This window comes from Osmerus eperlanus, chromosome 13 (genome assembly GCF_963692335.1).
Source record: "Osmerus eperlanus chromosome 13, fOsmEpe2.1, whole genome shotgun sequence".
In the NCBI taxonomy this organism is placed as follows: domain Eukaryota; kingdom Metazoa; phylum Chordata; class Actinopteri; order Osmeriformes; family Osmeridae; genus Osmerus; species Osmerus eperlanus.
Window position 1 is genome coordinate 6,994,777 of NC_085030.1, and position 20,597 is coordinate 7,015,373.

Genomic DNA, 20,597 nt, shown 5'->3' on the forward strand with positions numbered 1-20,597 from the left:
CCTATCACCCGATGAGGAAACCCTCCCCCCTGCCTCCAAAAAGACTTGCACTGCCGTAACCTGAGGAGGGATGAGACGAATCAGCGGAGATTTGAAAAGTCTTCTGTTTGTCATGGAAACGCTCTCTTATCACTTTCCTCTTGTTTCGTTTTTTTTTGTCTCTCTTTCAGATCTGGTTCGCCTTCGTCAACGGCTTCTCCGGCCAGATCCTGTTTGAGCGCTGGTGCATCGGCCTGTACAACGTGGTGAGTGTTCATGTGATTTACTCTCCCTCCTCCATTACTGGGAAAAGAGCCTGATCCCCTCCTCGATTACCCCCCCCCCCCCCCCCCCCCACCACCACCCCTCCCTCTATGGTCGCTCTCGGGCCTAGAACTCATTGCTCGTGGCACCCCCGACACCATTGCTTTAATGCAGAGCCATGTCATCGACATCCTGAAAAATGTCCACTTTTATTTATGACCCCTTGTCAAGTCCATAGTCCCCCAGTGCCCCTAACTATGTACTGAATGTGAAAGAACAACAGACTCGCATGCCCTAAAGAGCTGAGCTGGCCAAGACAGCCATTTGTGAATGATAAAAAGAACAGGTTGAATCTAGACGCTGCTTAACCGGTGCGATGCAATGTCTGTTCCTCATGGCGCTCCTCTCTTTATAAACTTGTGTTTCATATCTGTCATATCGCTTTTGTATGTAAAAAAAAAGAAAAGAAATAATATTAGAAGGAGTTGACGTGTACCGTTTCAGCTGTTTCTTAAAGATACACGCAATTCAATAAACAAAAGCCAATGAGCAAAGTGAGAGGAGAGAAGTGCCTGCACACTGTTGACGGCCCACAAGTGGAAGTGATTTCACAGTGACCAGCGGAAAGAAGTCGAATATTCTTACAGCCCTGGACAGATTTCTTGACAGACCCGGCCATTTTAGATAAGTTGAGTGTCAGGGGGGCTATCCGGCTCACTTGATCCAGAAGGCGGCAAAAAATTCCACCGGCTCTGTGGGAGTCTGTCAGATGCAGTGGGCCGAATCCTCCCTTCTATGGAGATCCTCCCAGCCCTGAATGAGAGAGGAGCCCAGTGGAGCGTGTCCTGCTGCCCTGCAGCCTCACAGCCTCACAGCAGACTTGAGACTCCAGATGGGCCCACAGGGAAGTCTCCACTAGTGCCCCCACTCCTTCACAGAACCCCCACCCCGTCCATCCCAGAGCCCCCTCCCGGAGCCCCCTCCCCGTGCCCCCTCCCCGTTCCCCCTCCCAGGGCCCCCTCCCAGGGCCCCCTCCCCGTGCCCCCTCCCTATGCCCCCTCCCCGTGCCCCCTCCCAGGGCCCCCTCCCCGTGCCCCCTCCCAGGGCCCCCTCCCAGGGCCCCCTCCCCGTGCCCCCCGGACACACAACACCAACACTCCTCTCTCAGCAGCTGCTCAGCAGGCAAACATTACAGCAACGCTCAGAAATGACACTGCCGCCTCGCTCAGATACCTGCTGGCTAGTTAGCAGAGGGCGTCACACACCATCCCTCCAGGTTGCTTCTGCATGTGAACAAACGGCAAGCGTGTCCAGTCGGGATAGAAGACAAAAAAAACAACTCAAGTGTTGCGTGGTTAACGGTCACCAACAAAATAAAAATCGGGCAAGTGCTGGGGGGGGTTGGCTTCTTTTGTGATGTGAGACCATTGAAACCAAGGAACTATTCTACCCCCAACCCCTGATTTCAAGTAGACAACTTTCGACTGTGTTCTACTGTTGTAGTAGAAGTGTATGATGTTAATCAAACCAAATGCATTTTTTTCTTTTGATCGTTCTTCTGTTATTGGGTAGTCCTTGAGCATCGTGTCTCTACACAACCAGGATCTGTTCTCCTGGAACCTCTTCATGGTCAATAAAGGGAGCATGTAACCTTTAAGAAAATTGCAAACAAAGTTACCATTTCGTGGGTAATTTCTATTGTCAAGGTTGTTGATGTCTGATTTTAATATATTAACTTAGCAGCCAAAATCCGAGACGAAAATTGGGGGTTGTCTTGTGGTCTTCTAACTTCAAAAGGTCTCTGATTTAATGTGTCATCTGATTTGACGTCTTTTATCTTTCTATTTTTGTGTCTGCTCATTTTTGTTGCTGTGTAGATCTTCACAGCTCTCCCTCCCTTGACGCTGGGCATATTTGAGCGTTCCTGCAGGAAAGAGAACATGCTGAAATACCCTGAACTCTACAAAACCTCTCAGAACGCAATGGGCTTCAACACCAAGGTACCTACATCAATGGTTATTCCCCTCTGTTTATTCAAGTCAACAATGAACCGGCATCCATTTCTTTCCATCGTTAGCGCAGCGTGACCAAAGCTGAAGGTTTACGTCCCGACTCTGAGCAGCGATTTACGTTGCTTTAACGACCATGTGATGCGTTTCTGAGGCGGTCTGTGTGCGCGGCGGACAGTGTCTGACCCTCACGTCTGCTGCAGTCGGAGCTCCGGTCTGGCCTGGGAGCTGTGGTCAAGGGCCCAGTCTGGCCTTCTCCCTGGGGGGGCAGCTGTCCATTAGCTTTCCCCTGCTGTTAATAAAGACGCCCCCCACCCCCGCCCTTCCCTCACAGGCGTGGAGACCCGGTTAGTGCAGCATGGAGACAGATTAGAGGCGGACTGGTTGTGGAGGTCAGGGGCTAGAGGGCCAGGGGGGCAGAGGAGACAGAGAGTGTGCTGTCATGGTGGGTGACAGGACTCAATGCGGGAAATGATGCCATTTGTTTAAGTGAGTTTGTTTGCTCTGGAAGAACATTCTTCCTGGTCTGGCTCTGTCTGCCTTGGCCGGTTCTTTCACGGCCTGGTCTGGTCTGGTCTGGACTGGCCGCTGGAAACAAGGTTGGTCCCCGTGGATCAGGTTCCTGGAGGTTTTCCTCAGGACAGCCCTGTCGCCTCGCTGCGACAGCCTGACTACACCACGGGCCTGAGCACACTTCACTTCTGTTTGGGTGAGAAAAGGGTCTGTACGGCCAAGCGTTTTTACGGGCCTCCTGTGAGTAGTGTGGGGACACAAGCTCGAGCCAGGCCCAATGAAGAAACTGTTTAAAGTGGCTTAGCATGTCATGAAAGGGTCCGAAAATGACCTGTCAAATAGTTATTACCAGTTTAGCTCCAGCTTGTTCCAGCCTTCTACATGATGCCTGGCCTGGGTCACTGTTTTGTTTTCACTGGCCTGTCCACTCTCCTCCTCTGATATTTCCCTTGCAGCTGGCCAGGTGAGAAAACCCTGCAGGAATTTGGCCCCAAAAGCCTTTTCTTCCTGCACGCCTGGCTCTCTTGTACACAACAGATACTGTCTTTGTGAATTAAAGCCGTTTGAGGTGCGTGAAGGAGGGGAAAGAGTGTGAAATATTTCAGGTGTGGCCCCAACTGTGTCCCCTTTCACTTTTAATTACATATTCCTGACACTTAAGTCACTATAACAACCTCAGACCCTCAATATGGACTGGATAAGTAATTACTGCCCCCAACCCATTCACCAGCCAACCTTGTTTGCCTCTCTATCTCTCTATCTTGTTCTCTCTTTCTTTCTCAATCTTTTCTCTCCTTCTCGGTCAACAACGTCTAGGAGGAAGGGAGGTGGTTGTGAGGTGAGGGTGGGGGGCAGCAGAAATATTTGGCCCGATATAAAGTACATCCTTTCATGCTTTTTTAAGCAATTAGGCGTTGCACAAAAGGCCAGATCTTTACAGGACAGACAGGCATTCATGCTGCGATTCTTAGCAACCTGCTGGGATACAGACAAGAGAGGGCTGGTGAGGCTGGAGGGGGGCGGTCACTGGGACAAATGATTATGAACATTTATTGATTTCATTAGCATTCATTATGTTGCTGGAGGCCTTGTTGTTCCACTCAGTGTTGTGTTGAGGCTGAGGGGGTGGGGCTGGGGCTGGGGCTAGCGGTGGGGCGGGGCCTGCCATAGAGGAGAGGTTGTGTATGCCAGTAGGAGGCTAATTGGGTTAAATGTGTAATTGTAACATTGGAGATAATTGATCCCAGCCTCAGAGACATGGAGGAGTGTGGCAGGGGGGGGGGGGGGGGTTCTGGTCAGCCATTACCTGCGGTGGGAGTGTGTGTGCTGGGTCGGAGGTGAGGTGAGGTAATGTTGGTGGGGGTTGGGCTTGGTGTGGGACTCAGAGCTTTGTTTTGTTAAGGCGATAGCAAAGGTGAGGAGGTCAGGCCAGAGAGAGCAAGGTATTACAGCCCTACACACTCAGCCCTGAGCAAGACTGTCTGAACCCCCCAGACTCTCCTGTCCTCCCGGCGGTCATGAGAAATTGTTTATTTAATGGAAAATTCAGGATTAAACTGATTTTATTCAGCTTTATTAAACTGTTGAATAGTTCAGAAAATGTCAGCCTAACGGTGGATTTCCTCTAAACTCCCAAGGCATTAAAAGGCGAGACTCCTTGAATCTGATGAAATATGATTCCCCCCCCTATTTACTGTGTGATTCAACCTCTTTGGGTTTGACCAGGCTGCAGCGTTCAGGAATAAGTGCAATGTCTGGGGCAGGGCAGGGGCGAGATGGGGCCTGAAAGCAGAGTGTTCAGGCAGACTGGATTTCACGGCTGGTTCATGCTACATCGCCCATTAGTGTTTTGTTTGGCTCCTTTTCTTGCATAATGTAAATTTGAAACAAGGTGGTTTTAGTGCAGGAATATTGATTTAAATGGCTCATCCAAAGTCTACACACATACACACACACTAACACACATACAGAGGTGGTCTTGTATACACATACACACACACCAGACACACTCATTTTCCAGCCCTTACTAATGGCCATGAAAACAACTTAATCCCTGTCAGAGTTGTCAACTTCTGTGTTCTTAGACTGATTTATGTTTGTTTAATTCTCATCATATATTCCCCCCCAATTTCAAATATACTTTAGCAAGATTATTGGTATTTGAGAGAGAGAGAAAAAAAAACTCACACCACATTCCCACACACATTGACATCATCCACAAAATGCATACTCACACACACACCAAGCCTGCACGCAACCAAACCCTCAGCACCCTCTCTCTCCCTCTCTCTTTTTCTCTCTCCCGCTCTCTCTCTCCTGCTTGCTCTCGCTCTCTATGTCTCCCTCTCTCTCTGTCCCGTAACACACACACACAGGATATACAAAGTGTCTGTCAGCGGGGTGGCCATTCAGAGCGGAGGCCCCTACAAAACCGCCACTTAGCCCAGCGCTGAGCCAGGACAAAGAGCGGGGGTCAGGGGTCAGCTGGCAGGCTGGGGCACCCACCGGGTTTCTCATGCTATTCCTTTCTATCTCTCTCCCTCCTTTTCTCCTGAAACCCCCCACTCCAACCCCTCCTCCCTCTCCCCTTCTACCTCCTTCCCTCCATCCCTCTCTCTCCTCGCAGGTCTTCTGGGCCCATTGTCTGAACGGCCTCTTCCACTCGGTCATCCTCTTCTGGGTTCCTCTCAGAGCCTTCCAGCACGGTGAGTTGCTCCCGCAGGCCTCCCTGCACGGTGAGGTCCTGCTCCCGCGGGCCTCCCTGCACGGTGAGGTCCTGCTCCCGCGGGCCTCCCTGCACGGTGAGGTCCTGCTCCCGCGGGCCTCCCTGCACGGTGAGGTCCTGCTCCCGCGGGCCTCCCTGCACGGTGAGGTCCTGCTCCCGCGGGCCTCCCTGCACGGTGAGGTCCTGCTCCCGCGGGCCTCCCTGCACGGTGAGGTCCTGCTCCCGCGGGCCTCCCTGCACGGTGAGGTCCTGCTCCCGCGGGCCTCCCTGCACGGTGAGGTCCTGCTCCTGCGGGCCAGTGCAGCACAGAAGAGGACGCTCAGACGCATAGCCTGATTAGTTGTCTGGTAAACGACCAGAACTTCTGAATCACAAACATGCGCTAGCACAAGTACACGCACACGTGCACACAGATGTCTTGTTACACACTTCTCAGTTCCTGGTTTAGCTCATCTGTCCCTGCATGGCCAGGAAGCCGGGCTCCTCTGGCTGTGTGCTGAGAGAATAGGGATCTTTGAGCTGGAGTCTTGGCCATACCAGAGGACCACACAAGCTGGGGCCTGCTCTCCCAACAAAGGCACCCAGCCCCTTTACTCTGACTGACAGGCTGTCAGCAAGGCCTCAGCGCACACATAGGCATGTGACCAGCCGGAAGTAACGGGAGAGTCTGTTTCTGCTTCTCTTCCTGTCTCTCTCTTTCTGGCTCTCTTTCTCTGTCGCTCGCTCTCTCTTTCTAGCCCTCACTCCCACTATATTGCTCTCCTCTGCTTATCCCTTCTCTCTCTTTCTCCTCCCTTCCTCCCCTCCCTCCATGTTTCTCGTTTGTAGATTTAGAACTGGCCGACCCAAGTAGTGAATTTGAGATTAATCACACGTTCACTCAACGGGCACTTCTAAACAGAGTGATTTACAATGAGTAATGAATGAACAATATAACCAGCATGAGGAAATACAACTCTTGATCTCCCGGCGCAATGAAAACAAACGACTGGTTCTCAGCCTTCAGTCTCTCAGTCTCTCCCTCCTCCTCTTTCGTCCAGAAGGGTTACATATCGCTGCATCGATAATGACACTTCATGGCTCCAGAGCACACACTGTACTGGACTTGTATGCTGTCTAATCCCAGTGTGTTGACTACATATCAGAGCCCACCCTAACTGCCCCCTATCTAATGGAGTTCCAACAGCAGCAGAATCACTGCTCAGGAGACCTCGTTTGTCTAAAAGCTGCTTCATGTCCACTTTCTTTCACAGATACGGTGTTCGGCAACGGAAAGACTCCAGACTATCTGCTTTTAGGGAACATGGTTTATACAGTAAGTGTTTCTGGACACACATCCCAGCATCTCCCCCGCACACACAGCCTGTGTGCGTGTGTTATGTTAAGGATTAGACATGAAAGGTCCGGTGTTTTTCCAGGGAGCCCCTTGTCAGGTCTCTGTCTTTATCTCGGATCCAGTGTGAGTCTTGGTGTCTTGCTGTGTAACTCTTCATCCTGGGCTTTGGTGTTTCATGTGACCTAGGATAAAGGATTTAGATATTCAGTGGAACAGAATGATCAAAATATAGATTCACTCTGTACATGGCTATCGTTTACAACCTCAATTCTGTTTCCCTTTTCAAGCCAAAGAACATAGCACGGAAGGGTTTACAGAAGGGGGTGTTCCTCAGTGCTGAACTTGTGTCGTCTTTCGACTGACCCCTTGAACGTGAGAAGGTTCCTGTTGGTTTAGTATTTGACTTTGTGATTCCTCTGCAGTTTGTAGTCATCACGGTGTGCCTGAAGGCCGGCCTGGAGACCTCGTCGTGGACCATGGTACGGTTCATCTCCCCCTGCTTCCGTCTCCTCCCACTCCCTTCTCCCCCCTCCCCCACCCCCCGGCCCCTCCCCTCCCTCTTTTACAGGACCACAGACTCCTGTAACATAGTTCTGCTGCACGTCCCCCAGCCTTCCCCATCTGCCTCTCCCTCCAGCCCTCACCCCACCCTCCACCATACTGTTAGCATTACACAGGACCATTATCTACCGAAGACCTTCCCGTTACTAGACTCCATTAATCAAATCAACTGTCGCAATCTACTAGCGTTCTAGCTAGGGCACGGTGTCTGGGTAACGTCATGTACGTCGGAAACCTTTGTGTTGGGTCGTGTTGTGTCATGAGCTTGATCACCGAGGGAATTGTGTGATGATTACTGTGCGTGTCCCTCCCCAGTTCAGTCACATCGCCATCTGGGGCAGCATCGGACTATGGGTGGTGTTCTTTGGCATCTACTCCTCCCTGTGGCCCCTGATTCCCCTGGCCCCGGACATGTCTGGAGAGGTAAATCACACACACACATATATACTGTACACACACACACATCCATTCAACCTGCAATGAGAACCATTTACATGATATCATAGTTCATACTCAAGAGTTTCCCATAACTCATTTTCTCATGATGTTGGTGGTGGGAATATTTCCTTTCCTCTCTCCCACTATTCTGTTTGTGTGTGCGAAATACGATCGTGTGTTTCTAAACGGAGGGCCGGAGGGGGTCCGACCGGTGGGTTCTGGCTTGTGTTGCATAATGACTTAATTGGGCAATTAAGCCAGTGTTTGTGTTACGTCGGCCTTGCTTGCCGGTGAGTATCTGCAGGTGACGTCAAGGCGCCGTAGCGCCGTGACGGGGCGCCCGCTGCTGTTCACGCTGGGACGTAGCGACGTCCGCATGGATCTGGTTAACATGCTGCTCTCCCACAATGCACTGGAACCCAGGACCTGTTTGAGTCAGTCAGGATTGTTCTCGTTCAGGTTCATGCCTTGACCTTTCAGGTGTGTGAGACAGGGCATTTGTGTGGAGCACCCCTCCCTCTTTGCAACCCACCTGCTCCTCACACACACACACACCCACACACAGACAGAGATGTTCCATGCAGGCCCTGCAGCTCTGGGAGATGGCAGTAATGGAGTGTTGGTGGGCAGCTTGTAACCCAAAGCTCCAGCCCCACCACAGAGACACCCGTACATCATCACACAGAGACGTGTCCTCCGATACCTGAGACTGCATCAGAGCCCTGCTCCCAGCCCCCCAGCCTCCCGCCACTGAGCTGGAGGAGAGAGACGGAGGGAGGGAGGGAAGGAGGGAGAGAGGGAGACAAGGAGGGAGGTAGAGAGGGAGAGAAAGGGAGGTGGGAGGGAGAGGGGGAGACGGCCTTCAGCCATTCAGAGGCCTTCCATCTTGGACCGAGTCCAAACCGCACATCACCCCCATTGTTTCCCCTGAAGGTCTGACACGGATAAGAAAGGAAGATGTCAGATGACCCTGTAGGAGCATGGCTATGCTCCAGGGGACCAGCTGTACCCCAGGTTCTCAGGTAGACAAAGTGGCCCTGGCCGGCTGCCCGCTGGCTGTCCCTCCCATATCTACCCTGCTGCCACCCTCTCCCACACCCCGCCTGTTCTCCCTGCTGATGAGGACCGCTGGGCTTCCTCTCACTCTCACGCACACTCCAACGCTTGTCAGCAGCACATCCATCCCCCGCTCAGCAGGCATTCATCAGATTCCACGGCGGGTTCTGTCACGCGGCCCGCAGGACTCTCTCTGTCCGCACCCGAGTTGAGGCACCTCGACGCGTGCGAGGATAACAACCTTTGATCGTGAAAGTGAGACTTCCAGAAGAAGACTCCCCGACATAAGATGATTGCTATTCCGCGAGCAGAGCCCAACGGAGCTTTTCAAATTGATTTTTTTTTAATATCATGTGAAGGTGTAGCTCAAAGCCCTGTACTCATGTCTCCAACACCCTCGTGTGTTTCCTGGTTTTATTTCTGTTCCAGTGCACCTGTAGCGGATTTGCATCAGTCGGCGTATCACACATCACTTCCTTTGAACCAGAGGAATGCCCTTCAGAGTGGCACTGAGCAGTCTGACGCACCTCCTCTAGATAACCCCCAGCCTCTCATCGCTCGCCCGCCAGCCTGCAATCTCTGCGTGTGTTTTTATATTCAGAAGTGCGTGTGTGTGCGTACAGTAGGTTTGATAGACATCCAGTGTTTGAAATGAAAGTAGCGGGGCCCGCCATCTCTTCTGAAAGCCACAGGGAGCCCTCAAACTCCGGGGGTGCATTTCAACACGCAACTCTCAGCCCCCCGTTGTTTTACACAAGCCCACACGGTTCCTCGTTATTAAATCTGTGAAAGGCCCTATGATGGAATTAGAGAGGGCCTCAGTATCTGTGTTGACTCTGTCCCCCTCTTCTGTTTTTGGAATACTTAAGGCCTTTCTTAAAGACCCGCGTGTGGATTGTAGGGGAGCTTTTTTCGTTGTTAAAACCTCGGGGAGACCTACCGGACCCACAGACCCAGTGATTTATTAGAGTCTAGAGTGTTATGGACGCCCCACACGTTTGTCGATGGTTTAGCTGTATCGTGTGTGTGTGTGTGTGTGTGAGGATATGCATTACAATTGATGTATCCGTCACAGAGCTCAAGCTGTAATGTCATGACTGGTGAGCTAATACATGTAAAACTGACATGGAATCTGCCCTCCACTCTGTCTTTTCCGCAATTTTAATCTTTTTGCGATACACGTTGTAAATCACCGACTGACAGTTGTGCCCGAGCGACTTGCGTTGAGCTCTAAGTGTTTATGTAAGTGGTCCAACACTCTGTTTTCTTTGCGGATGTCTTGTGGTCCGTTGTGAGGCGACACACAGAGAGAGAACATGGACTGGAAGATGGACCCTACTGAGAGAGCCAGTGTTTGTTTTCCATGGCGGAAGCTGGAAGAGTGTGTGTGGGGGGAGGTGGGGGGGCAGGGGGTAAAGGGATTGTGAATTCTGCGCTTGCCCCTGCGTTGCAATGACGACATTTGGGGAATTTGTGGATCTGTGGGCCTTGTCCAAGCAAGGCCTCTTTCACTCTCGCTCTCTATTTCTCTCTCTCGCTCTGTTGGGGGCATTGAGTGAGCCTCCATATCTTTTCTCTGCTCTGGAGTCCTCTGGGACTGGTTCTTTCTCTCTGCAGTGTTGCTGCATGCTAGCTGGCTGCCCAGCCGAGCCCTAAAGCTTGGGATTTGGGACCGCGTGATGACTACGGCATTTAAGGGGGGATGTATGGCGTCTCCCTAACATATAGATCCCCTCCTCCGTCCCCACAGCCCCAGACATCCTACCATACTGTTCTCTCCTAATTGTAAGGTCCAGTGAACTCAGCTGCATTCAGCATAAAAGGGGAGGCGAGGTGGGTAGAGGTGGAATAACTCCCTATTACTGGATTTGACTTAACCCTTCTCTCAATGTGGCCAATAAAAAGGGCTGCACAATGAGGCTCTGTGCTCTTAGGGCGCTGGTGTCTGGATATCAGCATCTCCAGGCCTGGGCTCGGCCAATGGAGGAGGAGAATCTGAAATCTGACAGCCTTTCAGATATGATAGAAAGAGATGGAGACTGTGTGGATGTGGATGGGGGGGGGGGCGTGTTGGCTTTTCTCAATCTGTGCTTTCTAAAGCCAAAGGCCTAGGCATCGGGTGAATTGGATTGTCCTCCCTTCATATTTACCATCACAATAGCAGGCTTTAACATTCTTGGAGCCACACTATCACTGTGGGCCTGCCAGGCACAATCAGCCAACTGCCGCTGAGGGAGACTTCTGATCAATGCACCTAGACATCGCTGGGGAAGACAGAGCAGCTCTGCCAGTCGGTAATGGAGGTTTCAATAGCTTGTTGACCTAAACCAGATTTTTGTAAATACTTTTTTTTTTAAGAAAATGTGAAGTTTTTTTGTAAAATGTGTCTTGTGAGGGATTTTGTATCTGTCTACAGTTAGCGAGAAACCGGGAGAGGATGAATGTGTCAACACGTCTCTTTAGTGTGTGTGTGCGCTTGAGTGTGTGTGTATCTGTGAGGGAGCGCGTCTGTGTGTCTCCAGTGGCCGTGAGGGGGCTGATGGCCTGTCAAAACACACAGCCCCGTGGCTGCGGACACCACTGTCTGCCAGGCCAGACCAGTTTATTAGTTTGTCCTAAAAATACACCCCACACCCTAGACTCCCAGCTCCCTTGGCCCCCAGGAATGAGTCTTCCCTAGCGTTCACCCAACACTGCTGGCTTAGAGGCCATGTACCTTGGATTCTCAAAATATCTCATATAGGCAAACATTTGTGATATGAGGTTCAACTCAACTGAATTTATGGATTAGGGGTGGCAGTTGGCTCTAAGTTAGCCTACGTTTTATGATAAACAATCCAAGAGATTTGTGATGTTTTGGTACTGTATACACCCAACATTGTCTGTGGCTGCGGAATATTTATATAGATAAGTTGGACAAATGTTTGTAAGAGATTAATGTTATGAAATAAGGGGATGGTTTATTTTATGAGCCCCATTGACTTTGATTTAATGTACAGAGTTCGTATCCATGGTTTATTTTCAAAAGATTCTCACGACAGCTTAAATACTGCCATTAAATGTGTGATACATTGGATGAAAATTAAAATAATTAAACTGACGCAGCAATAAAGCCCCAAATATGTTTCCACAGGGACTGTCTAGCTTCAAACCTGACAGGAAAATGTCTTGTGCTCCTGTGCAATTTTCCCTCAACCTATGTATTTTTCGTCGCTGGGCAACATAGAAAGCTCCATTCATTCCCATATTGTTGAAACATTAGGAAAAAGACATTTTGATTTCCAGCCATTTGGGATTTCCTCTTTCCCTGATGTTTTGTCAGACATCAAAGTCCATTTGCTAGTTATGACGAACAGATTAGCTAATTTGAGAACACCTGAGCCCTTTGATACTTTTTACTGTGTGTGCATGTGTGTTTTAGTGTCTTGGTGTGTGTGCACCAGTTTGTATGTGTTTCTGCGTGTAGATATGTAGGTGTCCCCTAAGGCGCCATCCTAGGATCCTGCCTGTTTAGTGTTACAGGAAGGCCATTGTCTGGGGGCCTTGCAGTTTGAACAAGTGGCTCAAGCATGTACTGCCCAAATTGATGCGAGGGGCGTGTGTCTGGATTTTTGACATGTAATGACAGATAGTTTCAATGCAGCCAGGCCAAAGCAAACACGACCCCCACTCAGATGGCTGCTCGGGCTAGCCCACGCCAGGGCTGCCCCCCCCCTACACCCAATGGAACCTCCCGACACGTCCAACTGCGTTTCATTTGAACTGTCTGAGTGGATTGGGCCGACTCTGTCGTCTGATGAATTGTTTATTTTCACAAGCCTTCATGACCACGGACATGCAGAGAAGCTGCCGTCCCAGATGGCAGGCTTATAAGATCCGGCGAGATGGGGATCTGAAGTGGAAAACTTTGCTTCTGAACGCAGACTAACAAATGAGTCTGGAACAAGTCCACGGCTATCTCATTTGTGGATATTTCTTGGCAAAATGCTCCACAGTTCCAAGATCCCACACAAGAAAACACTGAGACAGTGTTTATTATTTGAAACGGTGAAGAGGACAACAACAAGAAAGTTCTCATTTAAACCCTCTAGTGGGCTGTCCGTCACTGCCTCATTTGAACCCTCTAGTGGGCTGTCCGTCACTGCCTCATTGACTTCACAGAGTCAACGAGGCAGAGTTGGTCTGGCTCGGACTTCACAGCTTTTATCGGACTGGGCTGAAGTCGTTCCAGAGATGCTTTTGCCAGCAATACCCAAAGACTGTGTTGCTGAGGACTGGAGGGCTGAACCCCACATCTCAGGGAGTGCTCCTGATCCCTGCTCATGTTCCGCCTCGGGTGAGCTGCAGGAAGCCCCAGGGCATTGTGGGTAGGTTGATCAGGGCAGCGTGGGTGAGGGGTGGTGGGGGTCAAGAGACTCACTGACCTCATACTAATAAACTGTGTGAGGAAGTGTCCCACCCAACTGCAGGGGTTTCACCACCCATCACAATAGGCTTGGTGACTAGTGGAAAGGATCCTGCAGTACTGCTGCCGGCCCGCAAAGTCCCATCCTCAGCCTGAGGGGATGTGGAGGTGGTTAGAGTAAACCCAAACAACAACAATAACACAGGATCGCCCAGCTCAGCCCTGCTGGGCTAGCCCACCACTATCTATCATCGCAATGCTGTTGTTTGTTTTTGGGGGAGGGTTTAAATGGAAACATCTGTTTGTATTCATTTTTAATTTGATTTAAGCTGTATTTAAACAGGAATAAACACAGTGAGATGTCATCAATTTTTTTTTCAAGGGAGACCTGACCAAGAAAGGCAACAGATAAGCATTTCAAAGTGACATGCATATATTACAGTACATCAAAACATCATCATCATCACCTACATGAAACATCTTCCAAGACACCGATACTATCCACTGCAAGTGTCCAGCCTAGGGGACACATCTCCACTCCTCCTGCAGGACATCTGCACCCAGGGGCTTACACTCCCTGCTGTTGTTGTTTTGGGAAAAGCTCTAATAGGTTTCACCCGAGGCTGAAGCTTCTCCTGTTGCCAACCTCTTCTCCTTTTACATTTGTCTTGCATCATCACCCTTTGATCAGCGTTTTGTCCGCAATGACCCTAAGGTGTGTGTGTGTGTGTGTACTTACTCAGGCGGACATGATGTTCAGTTCAGGGGTCTTCTGGATGGGCCTGGTCTTCATCCCCATCACCTCCCTGGTCTTTGACGTGGCCTACAAAGTGTGAGTAGCCCTCCTCACTTCCTGTCTAGAACTAGCTCCTCTCAGACAGCATGGGAATAGGCCCATTGGTATAGCATGTAACTGTGGATCCAGAGGTCACACGGTCAGATCCACCTCTGTGAGGCGCAGACAACGTGTTTCAGTTTTTGTACATTTAGGATACGGTAAGCAAACGTATTTTACAGGCCATCACAAAGTAGGCAGTATTCAAATACAAAAAAAAGTGCACAAAAAAATCGGAATAATTCTGGTTTTTAGTTTGTTTATTTGCTTCGGACTCGGTCTGCAAAGGCCTTTAGACTCATTGTAGTCATGGTCTTGAAACACATTCAGAGATTCTGTTCATTTTGACAATCTGGATTTGGTTTTACATTTGTTTTGCTCGGTGACGGTGATTGGGATTGGTCCTCCTCCCTACAGGGTGAAGAAGGTGTGCTTCAAGACTCTGGTGGACGAGGTCCAGGAACTGGAGGCCCTCTCTAAGGACCCTGGAGCTGTGGTGCATGGGAAGAGGTACCATCACACACTCCTCCATCACACACACTCCATCTCCTACTTCCACAGACATCCTGACCTTCTGGACACACACACATTATCCCCCATCTCCTTTCTCAGCCACCCTGCCCCCTCTTCACACTCACACACACACACACACTGTATATCAGGATCAGCGGCGTGTCACTTGTCTTCTTCAAGTAGTATCTGCTCTTTGTATTCCTCTCTGTCCGCTCCACCCAGAAAGCAGCCTCGCGGCTCAAACCCAGCAGCCTCGCGGCTCAAACCCAGCAGCCTCGCGGCTCAAACCCAGCAGCCTCACGGCTCAAACCCAGCAGCCTCGTGGCTCAAACCCAGCTCCCTCCCTGTCATTGTGTTACTGTGCGAGCCGCATGGCAGTGGTGCCTCCGGATTATTAAAGCCATGAATCTTGAGCATGGATCCCCGAGAAGGGGCTCCCAGGCCAGGGCTTTCATCAGGTAGCCTGCCAGTCTGGCTGCCCCTCCCAGGCCCAGGGAGCACATTAGCATGGTACACATCAATATCAAATTGGCTGCTGGCTCCGAGTGATCTCCCCTTGTTGGCCACTGTCCCAGACACAGCAGGCTCAGCACAGTCACACACACACAAGTACGGACACACACACACCTGCAAGTACGGACAAACACACTTACAAAAACGTGACAAAATTGCACACAAGCACCCACAGATTATACAAAGATATCGTATGGTCATAATTTATATCATACACAGTCGCCCCCCCAACACACACACAGACATACTGTAGGAGAAAACCCACACAAGGTCAGTTTCCCCTCCTGGATCCCAGTCCTTCAGTGTCCTGTGTGCCTGGCAGCTCCCAGCAGGAAGAGCAGCTGGAGAGAAGCTTCATGTATGGGTCATTAAGTATAACTGCAGGGCTCAGCGTGTTGGTGACACCCTCCCTCTCCCCCTCTCTGTCCCCCTCTCTCTCTCTCTCTCTCCCTTTCTCTCTCCTTCTCTCTCTCTCTCTCTCCTTCTCTCTCTCCTTCTCTCTCTCTCTCTCTCCTTCTCCCTCTCTCCCTTTCGCCTTCTCTCTCTCCCTCTCTCTCTCTCTCTCTCTCTCTCTCGTGTGTCTGTGTCTTACCAGTTTGACGGAGAGAGCCCAACTACTGAAGAACGTCTTCAAGAAGAGCACGGTCAGTCTGTACCGGTCAGACTCCATGCAGCAGAACCTGCTCCGTAAGTGTCACACACGCACCCTTTTGCCTGTGTATGCATGCACATACACACACACACTCATGCAGGGAGTTGTAGGAGCTGAGTGCTATTCCTCTTCCGTCATCCAGCTCTGTACCCAGTAGAAGAGTACATACACACACACAGTACCCAGCAGAATAGCACACACACACAGTACCCAGCAGAAGAGCCTGCTAGAGAAGCGGTAATTCTCCAGTGATCCCTCCGCTCTGTAAAATCCCATCCACATGTTCCACATTAGCCAGATGCAGGAAATCCACATACATAACCCTGTCTCAAAGCCCATTAAGTTACACTAGAACACCCTTCTGTTCCCTGTTTGTGTCTTAACACCTGCTAACAACCACAGCCATAGCCTGAGGCCTGGGCCTCAGAGTGCTGTAGACACAGTCTGTTCTAATGCTAACTTCAACACAGCCTGGGTGGAGAGGTCAATACTACTACACAGATGGAATGTATTTGGTTTAATTTTGGTTTGTTCCGTCTGTTTGTTTTGTGGTGTTTTTGTGCTACTTCTGTTTGTTTGTTTTTGCTTTTTGCTGATTGTTTTGTCTGTTTTTTACCTCGTATTTATCATAGATATAGGATCCTTGTTGTGTAACTCCTTTTATTTGACACTTATATTTGACCTGTAGTAGCCCCAGTACCTCCTCTGCCCATGTTAGACAACTACCTCTCTTGCCTTCCCTGAGTGCTGTGGCGTGAGCTTGTGGTTAGACCAGAAATGACCATTCATGAATTGTTGAAATGTTATTCCCACAATGCACTCCTCTCATGGGGCCTATTGAACTCGTCCGCTGGCCTGCAGTTAGTGACCGAGTCATATGAGACCTGAAGGTGAGTCCAGAGGTCAGAGGTCAGAACAGACCCTGGGTGGTAGCTAGCTGTAGACCTGAGAGAACAGGTGTCAGATATCAGAAAGACGCCCCCCCCCCCCCCCTCCACCACCCCCTAAAAGGAATTTTAGCACAGAGAAACCTTAGGGAGCTTTGTTTTAATAGTTTTTAGTTTGTCTATTCTTACCATATTTAAAATGTATTTTTGTTTAATTTGTTCAAAAAGTATGTCATTTTATTTGTTAATTTGTTTAAATTATGAGTTAATTTGAGTTCATGTCAACGTGTTACCTTCCAACCAGGGTGCGCAGGTGGCCCTGTTGTTCTGTACCTCACTCCCTGTGTCCTGCTTGCAGACGGCTATGCCTTCTCCCAGGACGAGAACGGGGTGGTGTCGCAGTCAGAAGTGATCCGGGTGTACGACACCACCAAACAGAGGCCCAACGAGTGGTGAGGTCTGTCCGGAGCCTCGGCCGTTTCCCACAGCGATTTGAAGCTAGAGAAGGGGTGCCCCCCCAGGCGACTTCACCACGAGCCTGTGGGGGGGTGTGGACAGGATGCCGAAGGGAGGGGTGGATGTGTTGTACAACTTCAAAAAGGGAAAAAAACATGGAACAAAATAGCGTTGAAAAAGTATTCACTATGCTGTAGTTGTGTGTTCAGCAGACATAATGAGCACTGTGCTTGCATTTTTAGCAGAATCTGTGGTCTGAAGTTCATCACTGTTCTTGCTCAGTCAAATGGAGTGAAATGTTGCCTCTGTGAAATGTCTTTATGTATATTCTAGCAGATCCCAAAAAAAGAATAACGTACAAAAAGTTCTAATCATTTGAACTATTTTTGGCACAAAATGTTTAATGACAATATTGATGTAAACATAGATTGCCAAAGAGCAGTCGTAAATTCAATCTCTTCAAACAATGGATATGATTAGAACAATGTACCCCTAACCTACACACACTCCAGAGTTTATTCCAGCACTGAATGGACCACTTCAGACCAGACAATTCGTTGTTTTGTTGTTCTTTTGCACTTGTGTGAACATGTCGACTGTATAATAAGGCCTTACATTTGTTCATGCCTTCAGCCATACTTCTCTCTCATTTAATTCTGTTTATTTATGTAAGAATTAGTATGTAGGTATCGTGCCTAGTTTGTTTGACTTTTTAATGATAGCTCCTTCGCCGTAGTCCAATCTCCACCATGTTACACAGCAGTTCGATTGCTCTTAACAAGTAATTGCATTCCACACATTACTCGGCTGCAACAATCACAATGGTGCCTGACTAGTTTCCCCCTGATGGAACAAGGTAGCCTAGCTAGTGTAGGACAGTGCTCTACCCTTTGATTGGTAAAGGTGAACTCCGTACCTCCCCAATATTGTACTCATGGTAACAAATGAAGTGCCTTGTGGCACATGTAAAACCTAGGTTCTTTTGTCCTGCAGAGTGTTTGGGGGGGTGGGGGGGTCTGCTTGACGGTCTTCTTCAGTTTCTGTACGCTTACAGTGGCGGCTTGTATTTCACGATCGTATTTCCCTTAGAATGGAGTTTATCCTCTGGAACATAAGTGCCATTAGCTTACAGGAGAGAGAAGATTAGCCAGGAAAGCTCCACACAGTATCGAAAAACGACTTGGTCTCTCTATAGTTATTTTGTGAATTTGTATTTTTATATTGGAGATGTACGAATTTTGCATTGACCGGCTTTGTAATGAATCGTCTGTGCGTTTGGTTCCTTTCTCAGACAAAACGATTGAGAATGCTCGAATGATAGAAGGAAACAGCTTTCTTAAATGTCTTGTTGTTCTTATTAATATCGTTAACGCTAATTTATTTTAAAATTAAAAGTCTTGTATTTGTGTGTTTGCTCTTCTCCCTATGGGAGATTGGTGTTCTGACCGTGTGTGTGCGAGTATGTGTCGTCTGCATGTGCATGTGTGTATGATTCTGAGCGTGAGTCCGTCCGTGAGTGAGTGAACGCCTTCTCCTGGGGATACCTGCTCTGTTTGCATGTCTTAATGTGTGTCCTCAATATGGCACTGAGAGATGCTGACACCTCAGTTGTGGTGTTGCGTTCTTTGAATGTGTGTGTAGATGAACTTTTGAGTGTCCGTGGGTGCGTGTGGGTTGTGTGTGTGTGTGTGTGTGCTGCTCGCTCCTCTCGTCAGTCTGCACGACTCCAGGTATAATGATGGTGTACTACTGTGTGCTGCTGCATGGCCCTGTGCGTGTGTGTTTATGAACGTGTGTGTGTGTGTGTGCGTGTGTGCCCAGACCCAGTCTTGGAGGGTTTTAGGCCTCATTGATGCTTGCTTTGACAGGAGTTGTTGCACAATGCACTCTGTACCTTTCCAGGAGTGGATATTTCATATTATCTGGTTATTGGTTTTGGTATATCATTTCTCTGGGTGTATTACAGTATGTTTTGTAAGTTATTTTCTCTCTCTTCACACAGTGCACCTCTACTTTACAATAAACCTCTGTGTTTTTATTTCCTGGTTTTGTGAGGATATATCAGTGAAGTGATTGGTTATGCTATACTTGCGTGTTTATCTGATTGGTTGTCATCAGCTTTCAAAATTCCAAAATGCTGAATGTGGGTCTTCTGATGTGAACGTCATTGTCGTGGAAGCAAGGCTTGGGACTGTTGCTTTTAACCAACAAACTGTCGTCTGTTTAAGTCGTGGGCTGCATGAGTGGAATAACAAATCGTTCTTTGGTTAAGTGTTAATTGTACTACTTTTGATTCTCTCTCTCAAGTGTTGGTCACTTTACTGAAGAAAAATGCACTTTTTAGATTTGTTTTGATATTGTTTCTTTTTGTCTTTTGTTCAATGATTGTTCTGCATGTTGGGACTGCAAACTTTAAGTGTTCTGTCTTTTACTGCCATAAAGGACTACTGAAATAAAACTTTACAAACATAGCCGGAACATTTGTCACCTTTCCCCTGTCCAAACAATATTCCATCCGTCCTACCATCCCAGTCCTATCCCATGCAACATGAGACGGCTAGTTTGGTCTTCCCACATAATCAGACACCAATGTGTGTGGCAGAAAACCGTCTGTCCAGGGGGAGGGAGGGGTGGGAACCTAAACAGGAAAAGGCAGGGGACTCTCACAGACAAACAAGTCCTCTTCATGCATGACAATCTGCGTCATGTTTGATCATTTGTCTTATAATGTTGTTTATCTTACTCTCCTTTAGCTCAACCCACGGTCATCTGTAGCTTATACTGAGTTAGCTGGTCTTATCACTGCTGTCATTTCAGTATGTGTATTATGTGACATGGCTGTCACGGTTTTTAGATATATAATGCAATCTCTTAAGGAATACCCCTCTTTTGAAGTCATACTCATACATAAAGAACTATTCCTTTTATGTTAAGAAAATGTTCTACCTAGGGAAATCTGTGCGGTATATTCTAGTTTCAGAGTACAGTAAATGAACAGGTCTCAAAAACGTTACACACCGTTCACCAGCCCGGAGGTGTCCTAAACATGGCAGATTATAGCATTTCCACCAAGGCTGGCTACTTTAGGGTTGGAAACCGCTTGAGGCATCCGAGACCCCATGAGCATCCCCCAGACAGTATCAGCTCTACAGTATGCACTGTCAGCCATCACGGGACACTGCCTGCCAAGTCTATTTCACACTTAAATGACTGTGGAACAGAGACGTCTTTGTGGAGTCTTGCCATACTTGTTGGTGCAACCCAAAACTCCTCTCTGTTTCTAGGACCAGTTGTTTTTAACACTGCGACCATGACATGCTCATTGAGCATTGACAATGACTGATCTCAGTGCCACATTCCTACTGTGAAGTCTGGCGCAAGACGGAGCGACAGGTAGGGGAAAGCTCGAGCACTTCAGCTCGAGCTTTGGGGGGGATGGGTGGCTGATTCCTCTC

At 49.0% G+C, this 20,597-nt stretch overlaps 1 protein-coding gene across 3 annotated transcripts in view; it reads left to right on the forward strand.

Moving 5' to 3' along the window:
- The window catches only part of atp8a1 (ATPase phospholipid transporting 8A1), an 88,136-nt gene extending 68,516 nt beyond the window's left edge, over positions 1-19,620 (forward strand). For 2 of the 3 annotated variants that reach the window (XM_062475726.1, XM_062475727.1), the window contains 10 exons: positions 171-245; positions 2,121-2,243; positions 5,392-5,470; positions 6,744-6,805; positions 7,249-7,305; positions 7,703-7,810; positions 14,030-14,118; positions 14,539-14,631; positions 15,743-15,834; positions 17,045-19,620. In XM_062475726.1, coding sequence (XP_062331710.1) covers positions 171-245; positions 2,121-2,243; positions 5,392-5,470; positions 6,744-6,805; positions 7,249-7,305; positions 7,703-7,810; positions 14,030-14,118; positions 14,539-14,631; positions 15,743-15,834; positions 17,045-17,142 — 876 coding nt within the window. In that variant the 3' untranslated portion in view covers positions 17,143-19,620. Of the gene's footprint in view, positions 1-170; positions 246-2,120; positions 2,244-5,391; positions 5,471-6,743; positions 6,806-7,248; positions 7,306-7,702; positions 7,811-14,029; positions 14,119-14,538; positions 14,632-15,742; positions 15,835-16,660; positions 16,690-17,044 lie in introns of all 3 variants that reach the window. The other variant, XM_062475728.1, reaches the window with a different exon arrangement.
- Positions 19,621-20,597: the final 977 nt, after the last annotated feature.